Here is a 22835-nt window from a genome sequence, read left to right on the forward strand (position 1 = left end):
CCCCTCTCGATTCCTTCCACGAACGAGAGGTCCGCAAAATGAACGATCAAACCTTTAAACAGTTAGGATTGTCTCAAATTCCCATTTAGTCAAACATTTAAACAGTTAGGATCGTCTCAAATTCCCATTTGGTCAAACCTTTAAACAGTTAGGACCAAAGACAAAATCTCCTCTCGATTCCTTCAATGAACGAGAGGCCCACAAATCGAGCGATCAAACCCTCCTACAGTTAGGATCGTCTCAAAACCCCCACTTGGTCAAACCTTACTACAGTTAGGACCAAAACCAAAATCCCTTCTCGATTCCTTCCATGAACGAGAGGTCCACCAATTGAACGATCAAACCTTTAAACAGTTAGGATCGTCTCAAAACTCCCACTTGGTCAAACCTTACTACAGTTAGGACCGCAACCAAAATCTCCTTTCGATTCATTTTTGCGAACGAAAGGTTTACTTTTGAATTGAGTAATCAAACCTTATGACAGTTAAGATTATTCAAACCAATCTAGATTCTCTAAGTGGAGATCCCACTTTGAGTTTCTTTTGCACCAGGAGATAGAATATAAAATTCTTCCTCTCCAATTTTAGGTTTATCTCTACCAACAAACAAGAGACCAGGAGATAGAATATAAAATTCTTCCTCTCCGATTTCGGGTTCATCTCTACCAACAAACAAGAGACCAGGAGATAGAATATAAAATTCTTCCTCTCCGATTCCGGGTTCATCTCTACCAACAAACAAGAGACTAGGAGATAGAATATAAAATTCTTTCTCTCCGATTTTGGGTTTATCTCTACCAACAAATAAGAGATCAGGAGATAGAATATAAAATTCTTCCTCTCTGATTTTGGGTTCATCTCTACCAACAAACAAGAGATTGAAAGATAGAATACCTAATTCTTTCATTAGGCAAAAATCCATGTTGTTCAAGCATGGGGGACGTTATCTCGATCCCTTTTTCAGGATAACCCGATATCAGTTGATTATTTTAAATGAGAACTGATTATGCGAATGATACGTTCTTAATTGTTATGAAAATAATTAGGAACCTTTTACTACTTTTGTTGAGATGAGATTTAATGACAAGTTAATCTTTCCTCACAAAACCCTGTAATGTGATCATGGAAGATGAGATTCAATAATTTATAATTTCACGCTATGAAACCTCCACCGGTCGGATTGAGCAATCATCGTCAGTCGGTGTCAGTTGACAAATTATTTCATGTTAAATGTTTGAAATCAAAATTTCCCATCGAGTAGTTCGTGCAAATCAACGAACTCATTGTTATTTGTACCCTATTCCAATTTCTCACCTGGTCAAACCTTTAAATAGTTAAGACCAAAACCAAAATCCCCTCTCGATTCCTTCCATGAACGAGAGATCCTCAAAACTCCCACTTGGTCAAACCTTACTACAGTTAGGACCACAACCAAAATCTCCTTTCGATTCATTTTGCGAACGAAAGATCCACTTTCGAATTGAGTAATCAAACCTTACGACAGTTAGGATTATTCAGGTCAATCCAGATTCTCTAAGTGAAGATCCCACTTCGAGTTTCTTTTGCTCCAGGAGATAGAATATAAAATTCTTCCTCTCCAATTCTGGGTTTATCTCTACCAACAAACAAGAGACCAGGAGATAGAATATAAAATTCTTCCTCTCCAATTCCGGGTTTATCTCTACCAACAAACAAGAGACCAGGAGATAGAATATAAAATTCTTCCTCTCCAATTCTGGGTTTATCTCTACCAACAAACAAGAGACCGGGAGATAGAATATAAAATTCTTCCTCTCTGATTTCGGGTTCGTTGTCCTATATAGGAAGCGCAACCTATTCACACTTTAAAATCCATATCACATGGGGGATGTTATCTCTATCCCTTATTAGAGATAAGCCTACATCTAACACATGTAGCCTACATATTCAATATGATAGTTCAAAGCCTAAAAGAGTTTAATTCTTTTAGCGCAACGTTATATGTGAAACGGACTTAGATAATTCACATACTAGCCCGACTCAAACGGTAGTTGGTAAAGGCATATCAAATCCGTTGATGGCTGAGGATTTGCCAAAAATCCTATAAGTATTATGACTATTTATTCTAAACAAGAATGAGTAATCATAATAAAATCTCAATAAAAAAGAAAAGTTCATTGTATTAACCAAAAGAGTTCAAGCAAAGCAGCACAAAAGAAAAGATGCATGTTTTCAAAATTACAATAATTTGTAATGACGGAATTCATCTTCTAATTTAGAAAGCTTTGTCGCGTAAGCCAATTCGAGCTCAGGTATCAGTTTGGCTTTAAATTTTCTTTCATCGATACTTTGAATTCTGGCAACCTCTTGTTCTTTGTCATCAAAAGTCTTGTTCTGGAAATTAAGTTGCCGGAGTATATCCACCTCAGCTTGAGTTACTTCTGCTAGATCAGACTCCAAAAATTCGCAAGCATCCTTAGCTTCGGCAAGTCGTTTCTCTAACTGGGCTACCTCTGTCCGACGTGATTCCAAATCACGATACAGGTCTACCTTGATTTGAGCTTTCTTGGCAGCACTCACCCGGAGTTGATCAATGCGAGTCTTCAGTGTTTGAAGTTCGGATTCAGCGGATTTCTGAGAATCACGCCATGCTTGTAGCCTCAGGTCCATTTCGGAAGCGATGTAAGAAGGTGCGCCATCAACTCGAAAGTTCTGTAACTGTTCAATGTGTTGTTTAAGATCGACCAAATAAGCTTCTATGGAGTTAGATAATTCGGTGCACCCCTGTTCTTTAATTCCTGATACATGGCGATCGAGAGACTTCCTGAAAAGTTCAAATGGTGAACCTTTAAGAAGAATCCGATCGACCATGGCGTTTAAGAAATGAACGAAGCTTTGGACGTCAACACAGAGGGCAGCTTTGTCCGGATCTTCATCTGCCAATAAAACTTGAATCCGCTCGGACAATGAAGAAGAAATAGCTGCAAAGAGAACAAATAAGTTAAGTACAAGAATATGTACGCTCGCTGGAAGAATTCACGACCGAGTTACCTTGGCTTGTTGAGGTCAGAGCAGATTCTATAACAACAGGGATCTGTTCAGGAATAACGATCGTCGGTTGAGTTACTATAGGAGACGGTTGTTCACCTGAAACACCTGATGGCTTCGGATCCAAAGCGACAAAATCTTGAGGAACAAGTTCTGTCAACGAGAAAAGGATGAATGATCACTCCGCAAGTATTAATCCAACTTCAAAGCACGATTAGACAAAACGTACCAAGCTGAGTCGAAGCGGCAGGGGGTTGTTCTCCCGCTGTATCCTTTGACCCTCCTACTTCATGATCCACTAGAGTCGGAGCAGAAAGCACAACAGGTTCAGCTTCGACAATAGCGGAAGTCGGGGGAGCAGTGACTGGTGGTTCAACTTCAGCTGGGGGACTTGCCAAGAGTAAGAAACCCAGACCTTCAGGTTGATCACATTCACCGATGACGGTAGACGCATCAACTTCGTTAGTTGGTCCTACGTCTAAAATTCTTATTTCAGTCCTTCAAGAACAATAACAGATGAAAGTACAGTTGAAAACTGGAGTCTAAAAGGGTATACCTTTTGATGCATCTGCTTCAGCTGAATCAACTCGAGTAGTTGGTCCTGCAGTAGCGGATGGAACCGGATTTGATAGTATATCGGAGATCTCCTGGTGTACATCTTCAGAAATGTCAAGATCGAAGTCTCGCTCATCGAAATCTCCGATACCCATATCATGGGTAAGTTCGATATCTCCCGGTTCGTCGACTGTGATGTCTGTTAAACAGAAGAACTCGTCAACACATATACAAGAACTATCAAAGAATCAAAACAAATAAAGTGAGATTACCTTCAACAATAGTTGCGGGATTAGCAGCGCTACTACCCGCACTCACCTCCTTTAGTTTAACTAAAAGAAGATAAAGCGCACAAGTTAGTAGGAGAGGAACACGTTCTGATTCACTTATCTTCCGAAAATGTCCCCCAAAGGAGAAAACATCAGTACCTGTATCTGCGGTTGGCGAGGTCGATGTGGTGGCTGGAGGAGGAACAATGTCCATATGAAGGGGTTCCTCGTTCATAGCCTTGTGCACTTGTTCAGTGAAGCTAGATTCATCAACATCCATTAAACCCGGAGAAGAAGGCTTGGGCACGATTTCCCCTTCCTCTTCTGATTCAACTGCAATGATAAAAGAATAAATGCGACGCCTTATTCAAAAAAGAAATAAGATAACAGAAAGGAGATGAAGATGAAACTTTACCCCTTTCATCAACTGGAAGATCCTGAGTAAACTTCTCCTCAAATAACGGAGAAAGTTGGCGTTCCCGATGAGCCGTCTTTTTAATCCTCTTCGAGGCACGAGAATCTCGAGGAACCTCGGAGCTTTCATGTCGAAACTTGGTACGTAATTCGGTTCCTTGAGTCGGCTGAGGTTGAACCTCAGAAGGAGCAGTAAGCCGAGATCTTTTCCTGTTAATAAGCGGGGCAACCTCTTCTTCCTCTTCTTCTGCCTCTCCCTCCTGAGAAAGCCATCTCAAGGTCATCTTGTTGGAGGACGACAGGGGAATGTTCTTTTCCTTCATTTGTATACCTTTTGAAGGAGCACCGGGTAATTTGGGCGAAGAAGCTCGACGAGTCCTGTGAGCCACGGGAGACAAAGGTACATCACCCTCTGCGTCGCCTCGGGTCTCATCCTCTTCGCTGGATGTCTCGAAGTCGTCGCTCTCTTCGGAATCAGCTACCTGTTTTCCTTTACGAGAAGACGTAGCGGGCTCCTTTCCTTTTTTTGATACAATTCTCCGAACTACAGCCTCGGATTCCAGTTCGTGGAGCTTCTTCTTCGCAAGAGGAGTATTGGCGGCTAAAATCCACCGGCAGTAGAGGAAGGTTAAGTAAAGACCAGGCTCAGCGACAGGCAAACTAAATCGAGCTCCGGTACAGCCAGCAACATTCCAGAACCAGGCACGTACCCCATCAATAAGGCCTCCGCAGTTTATCAACCATTTATTGGGATTCCCGATATACAATTGATCGTAGCCGAATTGTCGCGCAAAACGGCAAGGAAAATAAGGCTCAATCCTGCAAATGTTCTTCGATCGAAAAACATTATAGCCTGGGCGAATGTTCATGAGCCAATGAAAACTACCCGTATCGAGAGAGGTCCTGTTAGCCCCAGGCATTTCCTCGTCAACAAGCGTGTCATTATAGGCACCAGAAAACCGAGGGAAACACTTATAGAATTCCCAGCATTTGGCATTCTTGAATTGCCTCACACGGTCAGTCCATGGTCGGGAAGGATATAACCACTTACATCCTTCTAAGAGCTGCAGCAAGGGGATTTCTGGATCAGACGCATCAGGCGCTGACATCATGTCCGATCGATGGAGAACTAGCCACGCCATCAAATAGGTGTACGGAAATTCGACGCTCGACAAAGGAATCTTAGTTGAAGGCTCGGCACCCACTTTGGTAAAGGTGTTGGCTAGGTTACGCAAACCGCTATGGAGGTCAGCAATCATAGCAGAAAGAAGAGATAACCTGCCTCTGACAACTAGTTGCACGGCGGGAAAGAGAACTTCAAGAGGAAGCGCCTCAGAAGACTGATGCGGCACTACACATCTCTTTAGCCAAATGGCCAGATAACCGGAAAGAAGAGTTGCAGGCTTCATTCTCTTTGTGGCTTGCCACAAGAAAGTGTTGAACTTGGTGCCCTTAAGAAAACCACCTTCAGATGACTCAGTTCTGTAAGACTGAGCATTAATCTTCGTGATTAGCTGGTTGACGTCAGAAGGGGTCAGAATCGGTGATTCACAGACTTCTTCACCGGTCGGGCTCTCAAGGTTCTGAAATAGGTAGTCGGCGAACTGTTTTAAACTGACTCGAGCCGCCTTCTTACTCTTCACTTCAATCTTGGCTATCGCTATCTGATAATGACAAGTTAACTCCCAGAGGATGTCATAAGCAGGAGAGCAGGCCTTCTTCATTTTCATCAACTGACGATTATTAGGAAAATATTCTTGGTAAGGAGTATTCCCCAATGGCAATCCGGATACCTTCATCATTTCGTGGAGCGGAAGCCCTAATTCCCCATACTTGGTAAGAAAGGTATTGGTCTCCGGAATATAAGACTCGAACAAAGCCATAAAATGATCTGCACTCACTGGGAGACCATGCATACTAGCTCGGATTGGAGCATATAATCCCAAATCCCGCAACTCCTGATCCCAACGATGGAGTACGTATTTGGTCATCCTAGCCCACCATTTGTCAGGAAGAGAGTGAACCCATCCATAACACCTGAATCTTGGAATGGGAAGTTCTCGACCAACCCGAGCGAGCTTATTCTTTACGGTATTGGCCCTTATCATCAGTTCGTTTTGGGGCCCACCATCTGGTCCAAATATACCAGGGTGAAGACCACGAACATCAGGCCTACCGACGGAGCCAGGAGCGCTAATATCTTTACCAATATAGCCGCAATGAACGTGCTCATGGTCTTCTGTCAAGTGCCACGTCATTTCCCTCGAAACAGCCAAATTCCTCAATTGCAGAAGGGAGTACTGTCGAGGAAATGGAGGAAGGAATAGAAAAGAACCTTCATGTTCATTCAACCAAATTTCAGAGCCACGGCAAAGTTTGTCTGGATCTTCTACCGAATCTCCGAACAGATAATCAGTCTTCTTCAACGGTTCAGTAGAATCTCGAATTGGAGTTAGGGGTGAATCAGTCAAAAGAGCGCGCAGGGTACGACGACCTCCCTCACGAACCAACTCTGGAATACTATTATCACGATTTTCGCTAAATTGGCGAGCCTCTCTAACCAGAAAGTCGCCGTTGAAAGAGGCATGAAGAGTACCGCTTTGACCTGGATCCTCTCTATCAGAGAAGGCCACAGAAGGAAAGGGGACTGCAAAGAAAGGTTGGAAAACAGTTGGACCAAAAAGGCTAACAGACGAGAAAACCTTCACTAAGTAGCCGCGGCAGTTGTTGCTGTCGCGCGTTACCGCGGCAGTATACACTGTCGCGCTCAGGCGCGGCAGTACGAGCTGCCGCGGTAACTGAACAGCGACTCTTGATTTTGAAAAGGCACGAGTTCGACGAATACCCGTGTCTTAACTGTGGTACATGCCTTGATTGAACAAGGTATGTGTTTTGAAGCGTCAATCCCCTCGGTGGGGGATGTCAACTCTTCCCGAATGCCTCTCAACGGAGACAAACGAGGTTATATGCACAAAATCAACAGTTTCAGAGAAGAGAAGTGGAAGAAACTTACCCCCAAAGGATGGAACTGCAGCCTCGACATCCTCAGGTGCTGGTGCCGCTGATTTTCCCTTCGAACCACGAGTCTTCTTTGGAGACATGGTGAAATCAACCTGGAATCAAAGAAAATTAGGGTTTAGAGATGAAATCTCGAATTAAATAGCAAAATAAACATGAAATACAAGGGATAGGCTCGGTTCTTACCAGGGGAGAATAGAATCAAGTTTGATCAAGGGAAAAGATCAAAATCAAAGAGAACTCAAAACCCTAGATCTTAAAACCCTAGGTTTTGTTTGAGCAAACGCAAAGATGAAGAGGTGGAAAGGGGAAAAACCAGAAAAAATCCTTTTATAGGGTTTTGGAAGAGGTTTCGAACTCAAAGAGGCGGGGAAAGGTGACCCGAAGAAGCCCAAACGTCAGAGTTATAATCTGACTGGCCGAAGCGCTGCGCGGCACTCGACACTGTCGCGCTCGAGCGCGACAGTCTATGTTGCCGCGCTAAAGCGCGACAGTGTAAGCTGCCGCGGCAGCTAACACACCATGGTTCACTCTGGCATGTATAAATACTGTGCATGCACGATAATTCTTCGACGTTTGAACACATACATCTCTTGCTGTATTTGGAATACACATCTGAACACTCCGATGAGTATATGAGTATAAACTGCATCTCCTTGAACCTCCCAACGGGTACATGAGGTTAAACTGTTTCCCGAACACTCCAATAGAGCATATGAGTATAAACTATTTCTCCATTCTTCAACAACAGTTCTGATTCAAGACTTCGACGACGGGCACGCGATAAACGCAGCACCGGAGGAATCTTAGCTATTCTACAAAGCATTGAGTAGACTAAGAGATAAAGAAGTCAAGGATTGAAGCCATTCACAGACCATTCTACGCAATTTCCTCAACAAAGAACTGGAGAAATTGCAGGGAAAGCCTATCATATCCAAAGTGTCCCAGACTCCTCTCTAAAAGAAATGATGAGTCTGAGATACTTTGGAGGGGGTATCTGTAGGCGTCAAAAAATACTTGCAGACATCCAAATACCATTCAAAACAACATGCGAGAACAATTTACTCGTCATCAGGCAACACAAGGTGGCGCGGCAACTCATGGTGTCGCGGCTAAGGCGCGACAGCATATAGTGCCGCGGCTTAAGCGCGACAGCTTGTCGTGTCGCGGCTGAAGCGCGACAGCTTGTCGTGTCGCGGCTTGGGCGCTGCAATCTAGGGTGCCGCGGCTATGTTAAAGGAGTGTTGCAGCAGTTACGAAATAGTTATATGATGATTTTTGAGGCCCACGTGGCAGCATACCAGAAACAGAACGTGTGCTGACGTGGACAAGCAGTTAAGCCACGAAAAAAGGTGGTTAAAAGTCGTGGGAGAGCGGTTTTAAGCACGATCAAACGTGCTGATAACTGCCTCTTCGGCCGCGGCAGCTTATACTGCCGCGCCAATAGCCGCGGCAGTGTAGACTGCAGCGGCCAAAGAGAAAACGGCCAGTCAGTTATTTCGCCTCCGTTTTAACTGTGGTGCACTGAGAGCCCTATAAATACCTCCCTAGGCACGAATTAAAGGACGGAGAGCATTTTTGGAGCAGAAGATACTTGAGTCTTTGGTGATTTTGAGAAAGAAAGAGAGAATTTTCACCCTCTGACAAGCATCATTTGGTGAATCCTAGAGATCTAAGCTCAGACTTGATCTTTGGAAGAACGGACATCTTACATCGATAAGATATTCGTTTTCAAATCTTTACTTCGATAAACGAAGGAGAGATCCTTAAACAACCTCTCGATCTACGAATCGGTGGTCCACGAACTAAAGCATTCCCGGCACAGGCAAAGTCCCACAAAAGCAGGAGTTGATAAACAATTTCTGTGTTATTTTCTCGAGAGTTGTATTTTCTTTTATTTTCATTGTAATTCTTTGTAAACGATCGAAGTTTTAATGGAATCTGCAATGGAAACAACTTTCGCTGAAAACACCATGGACGTAGGCAATTTGCCAAACCACATAAAATTGGTTGTCTCGTTATTTGTGTGATTTGTAATAGCTTATTTAGGTTTTGTCGACAAGTCAGTGCTAGAATTGATGAGAGAAAGAGATGATATCCCACTTTGTTGAGATATTTTACTTTTGGTTCTTGTTTCTTTGGTAAAACGAGAATTCCTATTGTTGCGATCTAACTCTCTTGTTGTGCTGCGGAGGTACTGCCGAAATTTCCGCTGCGCGCAACACTTTTACCTTCATCATAAATTTCAAATTTTTGTACTAGTAGCACTCACTTTGAGACATGGTATCAACGCAATCTGGGTCCAAATCCCATCGATAATAAACTTTAAATAAATTTTTAGAGAAAAACTAAATAATACTTTAGTCCACATTTCTGTCCATAAAAAAGTGCTCAACATATGGGGGCACATAAAACAAAATTATAACCCTCACTACTTCAGACTTTTAATGCAGTGGTAGGTCCTTTGATATTTTAGCCTATCATAATCCTTAAAGACTAAAAAAAGATTTGTATAATTATATAAGTAAAATAAAAATCTGAAAGCTTACCCCATGTTTTACCGATTAACATAATTGAATGAGACTACAAAGAGCAAATTTAATTTGGTGTTAACCCCCTCCTGAACCTGCCAAAGCTGTAACAACCATAGCGCTTTCCTTCCCGAGAGGGCTAACCTTAATTGACTCATTTTTGTAATTTGTCAAATACCCAAAAAATAAAAAAGGTTTACAAATCCCTCTAAAATATGTTAATCCTCAGAATGAGAGGTTTACTAATCTACCTATTTAGACGTGTGAAGAGATGACCCGTGCGTATATAAAGAAAGTGATTGTAATCCTTTTTATTTCCAAAGACAGGAAATGTTCACAATAACTAAAATAAACTAATCAAACAGATTAACAAATGACAAACCATGTTAACTATTTTTCTTTAACTTCTCCACCGTAAATCTTCGTCAAATGGGGCACAAGAGTTTTTTTTGGTAAATGAATGAATTTTATTCATCACCAAGTATGAAAATGTATGTGCTCATCAAAGATACAAGAAACCCAAAGACTGGTTATATATACACCCAGTCCACACTATTACAGAACTCCACCCCATGAATTTGTTATTCAAGCTTCTTGTCGAAAACCTGTAATATCACACTTTGCCATAATAGATAACTGATACGGACATGATCGATACTACAAATCACAACAATGAGCTATCCATATCACTGCTAACTCCTGGTTTGTTGAGCATTATAATCCAAATTTCAGTTTGAATCAACTTGACCATTTGATCAGGATTCCTGGATTGTTGTCTAAAAATCCTTGCATTTCTTTCTTGCCAGATATAGTAGATAGTTGCAGTTAACGCCAGCCTCTTCAATTTTTGCTTAAGCACTTTTCCTCTTAACCTGACTATAAACCAATGAATGAGTTGATTCCAGTAACATGACTTCCAATTGAACCCCAGCCATTCCATAACTCTATTCCATATTTCACAAGAATAAGCACATTTAAAGAACAAGTGCTTTCTGGTCTCGCACTCAGCTCCAGAGCAAAGGCAACAGGTATTTGAATCAATGACCCCTCTTCTAAGTAGCCTATCTTGAGTTAGGATTCTATCTTGTAAGACCAACCAGCATATAAAAGAGTGTTTGGGAACATTGAGTCCACTCCAAACCAAATTATACCATGACACTTCCTGGGAAACAAGGGATAGAGCATTGTATAGGTCCGAAAGCCTTAGTTTATCACTATGATGGCATGAGTTGATAAGATTCCTCAGATTTTCTTCACCTCCACACATAGCCATAACTTTATCTCTTGTTCTAACCAGTTGCTTCCACATCCATGAATCTCCTGTTTTAATTTGGGTCTGCCATTGTTGAGTTTTGTAGTCTCTCTCGACTAAACTAATTAGCGAGAATATCAAAGTTATATTTTGTTCAACTTTGAGGTATGTTGGCGAGATGTTTTTCTTTTTTCTTTTTTCTTTTTTTTGGTATTGGAAAACTCATTTGCATATATTTTACTCCAACGTGTCACATCAAGTTAATCATTCATTCCAAACTCAGATATTTAACTTAAAACAAATTCATTCATTGATGATAAATACAATTCAATTCCCACTTCCAAAGTCGCACACACTACTATAACAAAAACACCAAGCCCCTACAAAACCCTAGCTAGGGTTTCTCTCTCTCTCTCTCACGTACACACACACAAACAAATAAAGACTTATTCGTTAATTAACAGCAAATTAACAAACAACAAAAACCCATTTCAAATATTACAACAAATAAACAATTTAAAAACCAAATCAAGTAAATTAACGAGCAACCATTAACGAACTTAAGCGCACTGGAACCCAGTGGGGACTTTCTTCCCACAGTAGTTCAACAGGAGGCTGAGGTCAACAGGAATGTTGAGGTTCGTCCCGAGAACGTTGGCTTTAATAGCCGTGCAGAGGCAGACGGCGGCCTCGAGGTTGGCGAGGTTTTTGAGCAGAGAGCAGCACGGCGTTTTCGGCGCCTTGCCGATGTTGAGGTTGATGAGGCCGAGGACGTCTAGCGCCCAGACGCCGAGCTTCAGGGGTGCTCGGCCGGGCAATTGCTGTCGGGGCTCGGCCTTCTGGGCGGCTTCGGTGCCTAGGGCCGGCTTCGGAGCCGGGGGCTCGGCGACGTCGGGCCCGGGGCACGTGCCGCAGCGAGCGGCGATGGCTTTGCACAAGAGGAGGAGGTTTGCAGGGTGGAGGAATAGAGCAGTCTGAGGCATGGGGTCTTTGAGTGGCCATCTCGATCGGCATCGATCAGCACAATTAAGGGGTAGCTAGCCAATTGATGTGAGTTACGGTGTAGCTGTCTGCTCAGTGATGGTTGTGGGGAGTTTGGAGCGGAGAGGGAGGTTGGCGCTTTTATAGGTGCTGGCTCGATGTGTTTGTGTGGCGGTGGGTGGCGTGGGGTGCGGGTGGGGGGTAAGGAGGGGTGGGGGGGGTGGTAGAGGCGAAGATTGATTGGCTTTGTGTGAGGCACTGCGCGGAATTGGTGGATTGAGCTGGCAAACCACGAGGATGCTAAGGAAGGACAAGGGAGGGGTTTGGAGGGTTGTGAAGGGGTGGGGATATGAGTTTAGGCAATTGCCTTCCCTTGCTTCAAGAAAATATCACCACCATCTTGCTACATTTGGCCTTTCGTTGGTAATTAAATACCACAGGAGTACAACTTCTATCGTAATACTGTATACGCGAGTGGACCGCAATTTGGTCTATGTCGGAAAATAATAAAAATTAAAATAATAATAATAACAATAATAAGGGCATTGTTTTGGATTTTTTCCCCTCCCCCCCTCATGGCTTGCATCAGAAAATTAGGCTGGCATTCAGGCTTTTGTAGTTGGACACACATTCATGTAGGAGTAGATTTCATGCTCTCCGATTGATATATCAGATTTTTTTTTGGTCAATGAATTTAAACTTTATTCATTTTCCAATTGCGAAATAGTGTTGTACATCAAAATCAGGCTTAGCTTAGCCTGGTAAACTAGAAACGGAAATTACATTTTCTCTAAGACTTCCTTCATATGTGCAGGTAAGTTTTCGTTCAAAAATGAAGTATCAATTGGTTGTCGAGTTCATTACGTTAGTGACAAAAGTCTAACGTAAAGAAAATTAGGGCGGTTAGTTAGTTAGGTGCATGATAGCAGGCGATTTTCTATGCTATTGTGCGCCCCCGCCGTGGTGAGTTATGGCAAAAAAGAGAAGAAATCATGGGGAAAAAATTCTTAATCTTGGTTTTAGTTCTTCAAATTTGAGTTCTGTGATTCATTCTGATCATTCTGATTCTGGATCGGCTGAAGAAGATGAAGTTTCCTTGATTCCGATGGGGTTAACGGGGCCAAAGGGAGAAAAGAAAAAGAGGTTGATGGCGGATATCTTGAAGAATTCTTTCTCTGGATCTAGTAGGAATCTGATCTCTTCTCAAGAGATTGATCGTTAGACTTATGATGTTTCTTGCTCTCAATCTGGAGCTGGTATGGATCAGGTCTCTCCTTAGGTGATTGCACGTCAGGTTGCAGGGGCTTCTAGTTCTCAATCTGGTAAGAAATCTTGGGCTGACGAGATTATATCATCGGCTGTTCCAGTTGAGGTAAATTTCTCTGTTCTTGATTCTGCTCCTGCTCCTTTGAGTTCAATGGATCCTGTTTCAATGGTTCCTGTTGAAGAGATTAAAGATGCTAGTAAGGATTTTCTTGATTCTGTTTCATTGGATCCTGTTGAAGAGATTAAAGATGCTAGTAATCCTTCTTCTCACATAGATCAAAATCCTGTCAAGAAATCCTGGGTTAGTCTTTTTGCTGACAACAGGAAATCTGGCAGTGGTATGTGCTTGAATTTTGTGGCATCTGAGAATAAAGATTATGTAAATTTTAATGAGGATGAATGGAATGAAGGTAATTCTATCTGGCAATTTTCTTTGATTGGGCAGGTTATAGGTTTAAATGTCAAGTTTAAGGCCATGGAAAACTTTGTTCAAAAAGTTTGGGTACACTGGTCTATGCCTGAAGTCTGCTTGCTTAAGCCAGGCTTATTTCTGTTTAAATTCAAAAATAGGGAGGAAATAGAGAATATCCTTGCTAATGGACCTTGGTTTTTTGGTTCTAGACCCTTATTGTTAAAAATCTGGACAAATGATAATGATATGTTCAAGATAAAGGAAAATATATATTCTGTCTGGTTACAGTTACCTGGATTAAGGCTAAATTTGTGGACTCCTAATGCTATAAGTAAAATTGCTAGCCAAATTGGTAGACCTATTGCTACTGATAAGCTTACTGCCAATAAGCAAAGATTGGCTTACGCTAGGGTCTTGGTTGAAGTTCAGATGCCAAATCCTCTCCCTGATTTGATACCTATTCATGGTCCAAATGGTAAAATTGCAAATCAACGAGTGCTTTATGAGCTAAAGCCTAAGTGGTGTGATAATTGCAAGCTTGTTGGGCATGATACATCTTACTGTAAAAGAATTCCCAGGACACAAAAGTGGGTTCTGAAAAAAGTGCTTCAAACTGACTCTGCTAATATTCCTGATACTGGTAATCTGGAAGATCAAGTAAAGTCAGCTGTTGATGTAGATAAATCTCATGTGGATTTTTCCAAGGTATCTACCAGTTATGAGGGGAGTGACCAAGTGGTTTTAAGCCAAGTAAATCATGTTTATGGCAACAATATGAAAACAGTGAATCCTGTGCATGTTGTGCATGTTCAGGAACATTTATCAGGTGATGAAGGGAGCAAAAATTTTCAATCTGCCAGTAAGACCTACACACAACATGTACAAATATCAGGCAAAGATATAGAGAGCAAGTATTTTCAGGACTTTGGGCCTGGGGAATCATCTGGTGCTACTAGGCCATATGCCAGCAAAACCTGCACACAAAAAGAGCATATAGTGAGCAAATCATCTCAAGTTGGCAAGCTCAGGGATTTTACAGCTAAAGGTGATTCATCTCAAGTTGGCAAGCTCATCAGTAAAGCTTGTACACAGCATGTGGGTATGAAGAATATTCTTGCTCTTGGAAATTCATTTGCTCATCTCAATGGCTTGGATATAGACCCCTCTTCAGTGGATAGAGGGGGTGCAAAGTCTATATGAATCTCTCTTTTTGGAATATTAGAGGGCTGAATAAGTCCTCTAAACAACATTTAGCAAAGCTTCATATTATGCAACATCATCTCTCCTTTTTGGCTCTCATTGAAACAAAAATAAAATTGGATAAGCTTCCTATCTCAGCTAAGAAAATTGCTGGTAATAACTGGAAATGGCTCTCTAATGCTAATTTTACAGGAAGAGCTAGGATTTTGATCTTATGGGATCCCAATATCCTGGAAGTAAATGTTGTCAGCTTATCTACTCAGCATATTTCCTGCAAAGTTAAGTCTTTAGATGGCAGGTTTGATTGCTTAATTTCTTCTATATATGGCCATAATCAACTAGAGGGCAGGAAAAATCTTTGGTTAGATCTTACTCAAATTCATCAAAATACTGGTAATATACCTTGGATTCTTTGTGGTGATTTTAACTCCATAATTGACAGTGAAGAGATGTTAGGAGGTGTTGTGGTTTCAGAGGCTGAAATAGTTGATTTCAAGGACTTTATAGACAGATGTCATTTATCCCATATGAAAACCGAGGGATGTTTCTTCACATGGAACAACAAACAAGAGGCAAACTCTAGAGTTTGGAGTAGGCTTGATAGAGCCTTGATTAATGACTCATGGTTAAATCAATATAGTTCAAGTCATGCTGAATTCCTTCTTCCAAACTGTTCTGATCATTCCCCAACTTTGGTTTCAATTTATGATAACTGTGATCAAGGGAAAAAACCTTTCAAGTTTTATAAGATGTGGACAATGCATGAAAGATACATGCACTCTGTCTCTTCTGTTTGGCAAAATTCTTTTACAGGATGCAAAATGTATTTTGTAGTAAACAAATTAAAGTTGCTGAGGATTGCTCTGAAGGATTTTAACAAGAGAAACTTTCACAACATCAGTGAACAAGTGATTAGAGCAAGAATGAATTTGGAAACTGTTCAAAGCAATCTTCAAAGAGATCCTCTAAATGCTGATTTAATTAATCAAGAAAAAAATCTGTATAGCTACTTTTAATAAATTGCTGGAATGTGAGATGTCTTTTTATCATCAAAAAGCTAGGATTCAATGGAATGTGAAAGGGGATAGATGTACAAGCTTCTTCCACTCTACTATTAAAGCAAAAAGGCACCACAATAGAGTCATGATGCTGTATAACAGTGCAGGAGACAGGATCACTGATGGAAATGAGATAATCAATGAGTTGATTTCTTTCTATAAATCTCTCTTGGGCTCAACTTCTCTCACTTCAAATCCAGATATTAATGTTTTAAGATATGGACCATGTTTAAATAGTACTCAAGCTGACACTCTAACTATTCCAGTTTCCAGGGATGAAATCAGGAGTGCAGTTCACTCTATGTCTGAAAACAAAGCTCCTGGACCTGATGGATATAGCATGTCATTCTACAAATCAGCATGGAGTGTGATTGGTGATGATATTTCTCTGGCAGTTGAAGAATTTTTCAATACAGGTAAACTTTTAGGAGCAATTAATGCCACAGCTATCACTTTGATTCCAAAAGTGTCATGCCCAACTTTAGAAAGTAATCAAAGGCCTTAACTTTTGGTTTTACAAGGTGAGGTAAAAATTGGCGGGCTTCTGATGGTGCAAGTTAGCGGGAGATCTGTTTCTTGCTAACTTGCGCACCCGCCTGGTTTTTTATGGCGAAGAAGAAGAAGGTGAGTAGGAGAAATCTCTTCAACATAGGATTCAGAGTAGCGGATTCAAGTTTGATTAGATTGGGGGATCAAATTGATACCAGTTTTGCTGAGGATGATGAAGGAGTTAGCGGATTCAAGTTTGATTAGATTGGGGGATCAAATTGATACCAGTTTTGCTGAGGATGATGAAGGAGTCAACAATATAGCTATGGGCTCGACAGGTCGATCAAATTGATACCAGTTTTGCTGAGGATGATGAAGGAGTCAACAATATAGCTATGGGCTCGACAGGTCTAATAGGGGAAAAGAAGAAGAAATCAATGGAGGAAATACTCCGATCTTCTGATTTCCTGGTCGATTCTAAGCATGATTTGAGCTCTTCTCAGTTGAATGGAATTCAAGCTCGTCGTCTCATAAGTAAACCTGTTATTTCTTGTGATGGCGCCTGCAGCTCATCTAGGGTTTCTTGGGCAGATGAGGTTGAATTGGAGGTGATTTCTTCTAATTCTAATTTGATTCATAAGCCTTATGATATTCCTTCTAGAGTTCTTGCCTTCGATAGAGTGAACTCTGAATCGATGCTTGATCTCGACACTGTTTCATTAATAAATGATGTGAATAAGTTGTCTGAGGATAGATTGAATGATTTGTCTAATTCTATTAAGAAGATCAGAGTAGAAAATATTGATAAAAATCCTGTGGTTTCTAATTTGGAGACAAAGGAGAATGATGTCCAGGATGAGGCTGTTAAGGTCCACAATGATGTGGTTAATAGTGAAAAGACAAACAAAACTTTTGCTAGCCTTTTTGCTGATAATAGGAAAGCAGGAAATGGATTATCTTTGAATTTCTTACCATCTTCCAATTCCAATACAGTCTCTTTTTCTGCTGAAGAATGGAAGGAAGGAGAAGGTTTATGGAAAAATGCTTTAATTGGACATGTCATAGGATTAAATGTCAAATTTAAATCAATGGAGTCCTATGTCAACAAACTATGGGGTAATATCTCTATACCAAAGGTCTCACTAATCAAACAAGGATTATTCCTTTTTGACTTTCAATCAGAAACTTCTATGAGAGAAATTCTTGAAGTTGGCCCCTGGTTTTTTTGGGTCCAGACCTCTAATGCTGAAACCATGGAGTATTGATGTTGAAATTGATAAGATGCAAGAATTGTACTATCCTATGTGGGTGTAATTTTCAAATTTAAGGTTAAACTTATGGAGCTCAATAGGAATCAGTAAAGTTGCTAGTTTAATTGGTAAGCCTATTGCAACTGACAAGCTTACGGCAAATAGAGAGAGATTGAGCTATGCAAGAGTTTTATTAGAGGTCAAGTTGCCATTGAAAGATCCATTGCCTGATCAGTTAAACATTCAAGGGCCTGATGGAATAAGCTACACACAATCAGTCATATATGAATATAAACCAAAGTGGTGTTCTTTGTGTAGTAAGATTGGTCATGTTACAGAACAATGTAGAAGAATTAAGACTAAAACCAAAGTGGTGTTCTTTGTGTAGTAAGATTGGTCATGTTACAGAACAATGTAGAAGAATTAAGACTAAAAGGATGTGAGTTTCTGTTATTAGACAGGCTGAAGTTGCTCCTGTACTTAGCAAAGAACCTGCTATTATTCCTGGGCTAGAGAGAGATTCTGTTGTTCAGCAAATACCTGAAGTAAATATCAACACTGAGCAAATTGCTGGAAAAAACAAAGAGACTCTGTCTGCTGGAAAACATGCACAGACTGAAAAACATGCACATGGTGAAAGTAGAATTGTGGGGAAAGGGAGCTTAACATTTCCAGCAAATGATCCATATCTCTACTCAGCTCCAATTGTCAATGCTTCTGGATTTTCTAGCGTCAACAAAACTAATCTAGCAAGGAGATCTTCTATAGGCATTGCTGAATTCTCAGGTATTCAATTGTCTCATTTCTCCCCTTTAGATAACCCATCATGTGTTGATAGGGGTGGTAATTCTATCTAAATGCATCTTGCTATTTGGAACATAAGAGGATTTAATAAATCCTCCAAGCACAAGATAGTAAAGCAGTTCATACAAGAATATGATATATCATTAATAGGCCTTCTGGAAACTAAACTTCATGAAAATAAGCTGAAAAGGATAGCTATGCAAATTACCAAAGACTGGAAATGGACTTCTAATGTGCATGAAGCCAGGAATGGAAGAATTTGGATTCTATGGGATTCTGATATTTTCAATGTTCAAGTATTAAGCTCAACTGATCAACACATTACTTGCACCATTGATTCCAAAAATGGGAAGTTCTCTAGCTTGTGTACTATTGTTTATGCTCATAATCAAATGGCTAACAGAAAGACCCTTTGGAGAGACCTTCTGGCTCTTAAAAACAATGTCAATGGTCCCTGGGTCATTGGAGGGGATTTCAATACAATTTCTAGCTATGATGAAAAGATTGGAGGTATACCAGTTTCTGATACTGATATAGAGGATTTTCAAAATTTCATCAGTGCAAGTCATTTACTTCATCTAAAATCAGTTGGATGCTACTTCACGTGGAATAATAAACAGGATGCTGATAACAGAATCTGGTCTAGATTAGACAGATGCTTGGTTAATGAGGATTGGATTCATTAATATACAACCAGTCAAGTGGAGTTTCTGCTGCCTAGATGTTCTGATCATTCTCCTGCCTTGTTAACTATTGAAGATGATGCTATAAAGGGTAAAAGGCCATTCAAATTCTTCAACATGTGGGTAAAACATCTTGAGTTCATCCCTACAGTCAAAAAAGTCTGGGAGCAAAACATTGAAGGTTACAAAATGTACAGTTTCCACACAAAGCTCAAGAAGTTAAAGCTTGCTCTCAAAGAACTGAACAAGAAGCATTTTATGAATATAAGTGAACAAGTGCATAGAGCAAAAGATGAATTAGCTGATACTCAAAGGCTGTTAAATGGTGATCCCTTCAGTTCAGATTTGATCAATAGAGAAAAGGAGTGTATCAAAAAATATGACAGATTACTGGAATGTGAATCTTCCTTCTACAAGCAAAAAGCTAATATCAGTTGGAGTTTAGAAGGAGATAAAGGCTCTAAATTCTTCCACTCTATCAAGAAAAAGAAAAGATTGATGCTGATATTGATAAGATGCAAGACTTTTACTATCCTATGTGGGCGCAATTTCCAAATTTAAGGTTAAACTTATGGAGCTCAATAGGAATCAGTAAAGTTGCTAGCCTAATTGGTAAGCCTATTGCAACTGACAAGCTCACGGCAAATAGAGAGAGATTGAGCTATGCAAGAGTTTTATTAGAGGTCAAGTTGCCATTGAAAGATCCATTGCCTGATCAGTTAAACATTCAAGGGCCTGATGGAATAAGCTACACACAATCAGTCATATATGAATATAAACCAAAGTGGTGTTCTTTGTGTAGTAAGATTGGTCATGTTACAGAACAATGTAGAAGAATTAAGACTAAAAGGATGTGAGTTTCTGTTATTAGACAGGCTGAAGTTGCTCCTGTACTTAGCAAAGAACCTGCTATTATTCCTGGGCTAGAGAGAGATTCTGTTGTTCAGCAAATACCTGAAGTAAATATCAACACTGAGCAAATTGCTGGAAAAAACAAAGAGACTCTGTCTGCTGGAAAACATGCACAGACTGAAAAACATGCACAGGCTGAAAGTAGAATTGTGGGGAAAGGGAGCTTAACATTTCCAGCAAATGATCCATATCTCTACTCAGCTCCAATTGTCAATGCTTCTGGATTTTCTAGCGTCAACAAAACTAATCTAGCAAGGAGATCTTCTATAGGCATTGCTGAATTCTCAGGTATTCAATTGTCTCATTTCTCCCCTTTAGATAACCCATCATGTGTTGATAGGGGTGGTAATTCTATCTAAATGCATCTTGCTATTTGGAACATAAGAGGATTTAATAAATCCTCCAAGCACAAGATAGTAAAGCAGTTCATACAAGAATATGATATATCATTAATAGGCCTTCTGGAAACTAAACTTCATGAAAATAAGCTGAAAAGGATAGCTATGCAAATTACCAAAGACTGGAAATGGACTTCTAATGTGCATGAAGCCAGGAATGGAAGAATTTGGATTCTATGGGATTCTGATATTTTCAATGTTCAAGTATTAAGCTCAACTGATCAACACATTACTTGCACCATTGATTCCAAAAATGGGAAGTTCTCTAGCTTGTGTACTATTGTTTATGCTCAGAATCAAATGGCTAACAGAAAGACCCTTTGGAGAGATCTTCTGGCTCTTAAAAACAATGTCAATGGTCCCTGGGTCATTGGAGGGGATTTCAATACAATTTCTAGCTATGATGAAAAGATTGGAGGTATACCAGTTTCTGATACTGATATAGAGGATTTTCAAAATTTCATCAGTGCAAGTCATTTACTTCATCTAAAATCAGTTGGATGCTACTTCACGTGGAATAATAAACAGGATGCTGATAACAGAATCTGGTCTAGATTAGACAGATGCTTGGTTAATGAGGATTGGATTCATTAATATACAACCAGTCAAGTGGAGTTTCTGCTGCCTAGATGTTCTGATCATTCTCCTGCCTTGTTAACTAAGTCAAGTGGAGTTTCTGCTGCCTAGATGTTCTGATCATTCTCCTGCCTTGTTAACTATTGAAGATGATGCTATAAAGGGTAAAACTGCTGCCTAGATGTTCTGATCATTCTCCTGCCTTGTTAACTATTGAAGATGATGCTATAAAGGGTAAAAAGCCATTCAAATTCTTCAACATGTGGATAAAACATCCTGAGTTCATCCCTACAGTCAAAAAAGTCTGGGAGCAAAACATTGAAGGTTACAAAATGTACAGTTTCCACACAAAGCTCAAGAAGTTAAAGCCTGCTCTCAAAGAACTGAACAAGAAGCATTTTATGAATATAAGTGAACAAGTGCATAGAGAAAAAGATGAATTAGCTGATACTCAAAGGCTGTTAAATGGTGATCCCTTCAGTTCAGATTTGATCAATAGAGAAAAGGAGTGTATCAAAAAATATGACAGATTACTGGAATGTGAATCTTCCTTCTACAAGCAAAAAGCTAATATCAGTTGGAGTTTAGAAGGAGATAAAGGCTCTAAATTCTTCCACTCTATCATGAAAAAGAAAAGACATCATAATAGAATTCTTACGCTATATAATGAAAGAGGAGATAGAATCACTGATAATGAGGGTATTATATCTGAAATTGTTGGATATTACAACAAATTGCTGGGAACCTCAGTCCCTACATCTGATCCTGATCCGATGGTGATTGCTAATGGACCTCTCCTCTCACATGATCAGAGACAAGCTCTTAGTACCCTAATTACAAGAGATGAAATAAAAAAAGCTATCTGCTCTATGTCAAATGATAAAAGTCCTGGCCCAGATGGTTACAGTGCTCTGTTCTTCAAAGCCTCCTGGAGTATTATCAGTGAGGAACTTTTCTCAGCAGTTGAAGAATTCTTTACCTCAGGAAAACTTCTTGGTACAATCAATACTACCTCCATCACCTTAATTCCAAAGATTCTTAATCCACAATATGCATCTGACTACAGACCTATATCTTGCTGCAATTGTGTGTACAAAATCATTACTAAAGTCATTGCAACTAGAATTCAAGGAGTAATGGGATATCTGATAAGTGATGCTCAAAGTGCATTCGTAAAGGGTAGACTTATATCAAGTAATATCCTCTTAGCTCATGAGATTGTTAAACACTATGGTAGAAAACATTCCTCCCCTCGTACTATTTTGAACATTAATTTGAGGAAGGCTTTTGATACAATCTCCTGGGATTTCATCAGAAAAATGCTGATAGGATTGAAATTTCCTGAAAATATGACTTCTTGGATCATGGAATGCATTTCAACCCCTAAGTTTTCCATCTCAATCAATGGTGTTCTTCATGGCTACTTTCAAGGGGCTAGAGGACTGAGGCAAGGTGACCCCTTATCTCCATACCTATTTGTTATTAGAATGGAATACTTGTCTCGGAAACTCAGCACTCTCAAAGAGGACAGAGCTTATAAGTTCCATCCCAAATGTTCGAGGCTGAACATAACTCATCTAGTGTTTGCAGATGATCTCCTCATGTTTGGAAAAGCTGATATGGGTACAATTTCATAATTAAAGGACTGCCTAACAGAATTTAGCCAAGTTTCTGGCCTGGAACCAAATCCAACTAAATGCTCCATATTTCTGAGTGGGATTGATGAAAGTCAGAAAAATTA

The 22835-nt window shown here is 40.2% G+C and overlaps 2 protein-coding genes across 2 annotated transcripts; both read right to left on the reverse strand.

The window, feature by feature from the left end:
- On the reverse strand, positions 2094–10748 carry LOC109839438. Its single transcript, XM_020407862.1, has 9 exons — positions 10686–10748; positions 7278–7377; positions 4266–6911; positions 4010–4183; positions 3854–3913; positions 3583–3780; positions 3256–3504; positions 3030–3179; positions 2094–2959 (listed from the first exon to the last, which is right to left on the reverse strand). Exons 1-9 carry the CDS (start codon positions 10746–10748, stop codon positions 2217–2219), a joined length of 4383 nt encoding a protein of 1460 aa, XP_020263451.1. The 3' UTR covers positions 2094–2216.
- LOC109839439 (14 kDa proline-rich protein DC2.15-like) lies at positions 11352–20023 on the reverse strand. Its single transcript, XM_020407863.1, has 4 exons — positions 19989–20023; positions 19634–19742; positions 14017–14040; positions 11352–12102 (listed from the first exon to the last, which is right to left on the reverse strand). Exons 1-4 carry the CDS (start codon positions 20021–20023, stop codon positions 11626–11628), a joined length of 645 nt encoding a protein of 214 aa, XP_020263452.1. The 3' UTR covers positions 11352–11625.

The sequence above is a fragment of the Asparagus officinalis genome, chromosome 4 (assembly GCF_001876935.1).
Source record: "Asparagus officinalis chromosome 4, Aspof.V1, whole genome shotgun sequence".
In the NCBI taxonomy this organism is placed as follows: Eukaryota; Viridiplantae; Streptophyta; class Magnoliopsida; order Asparagales; family Asparagaceae; genus Asparagus; species Asparagus officinalis.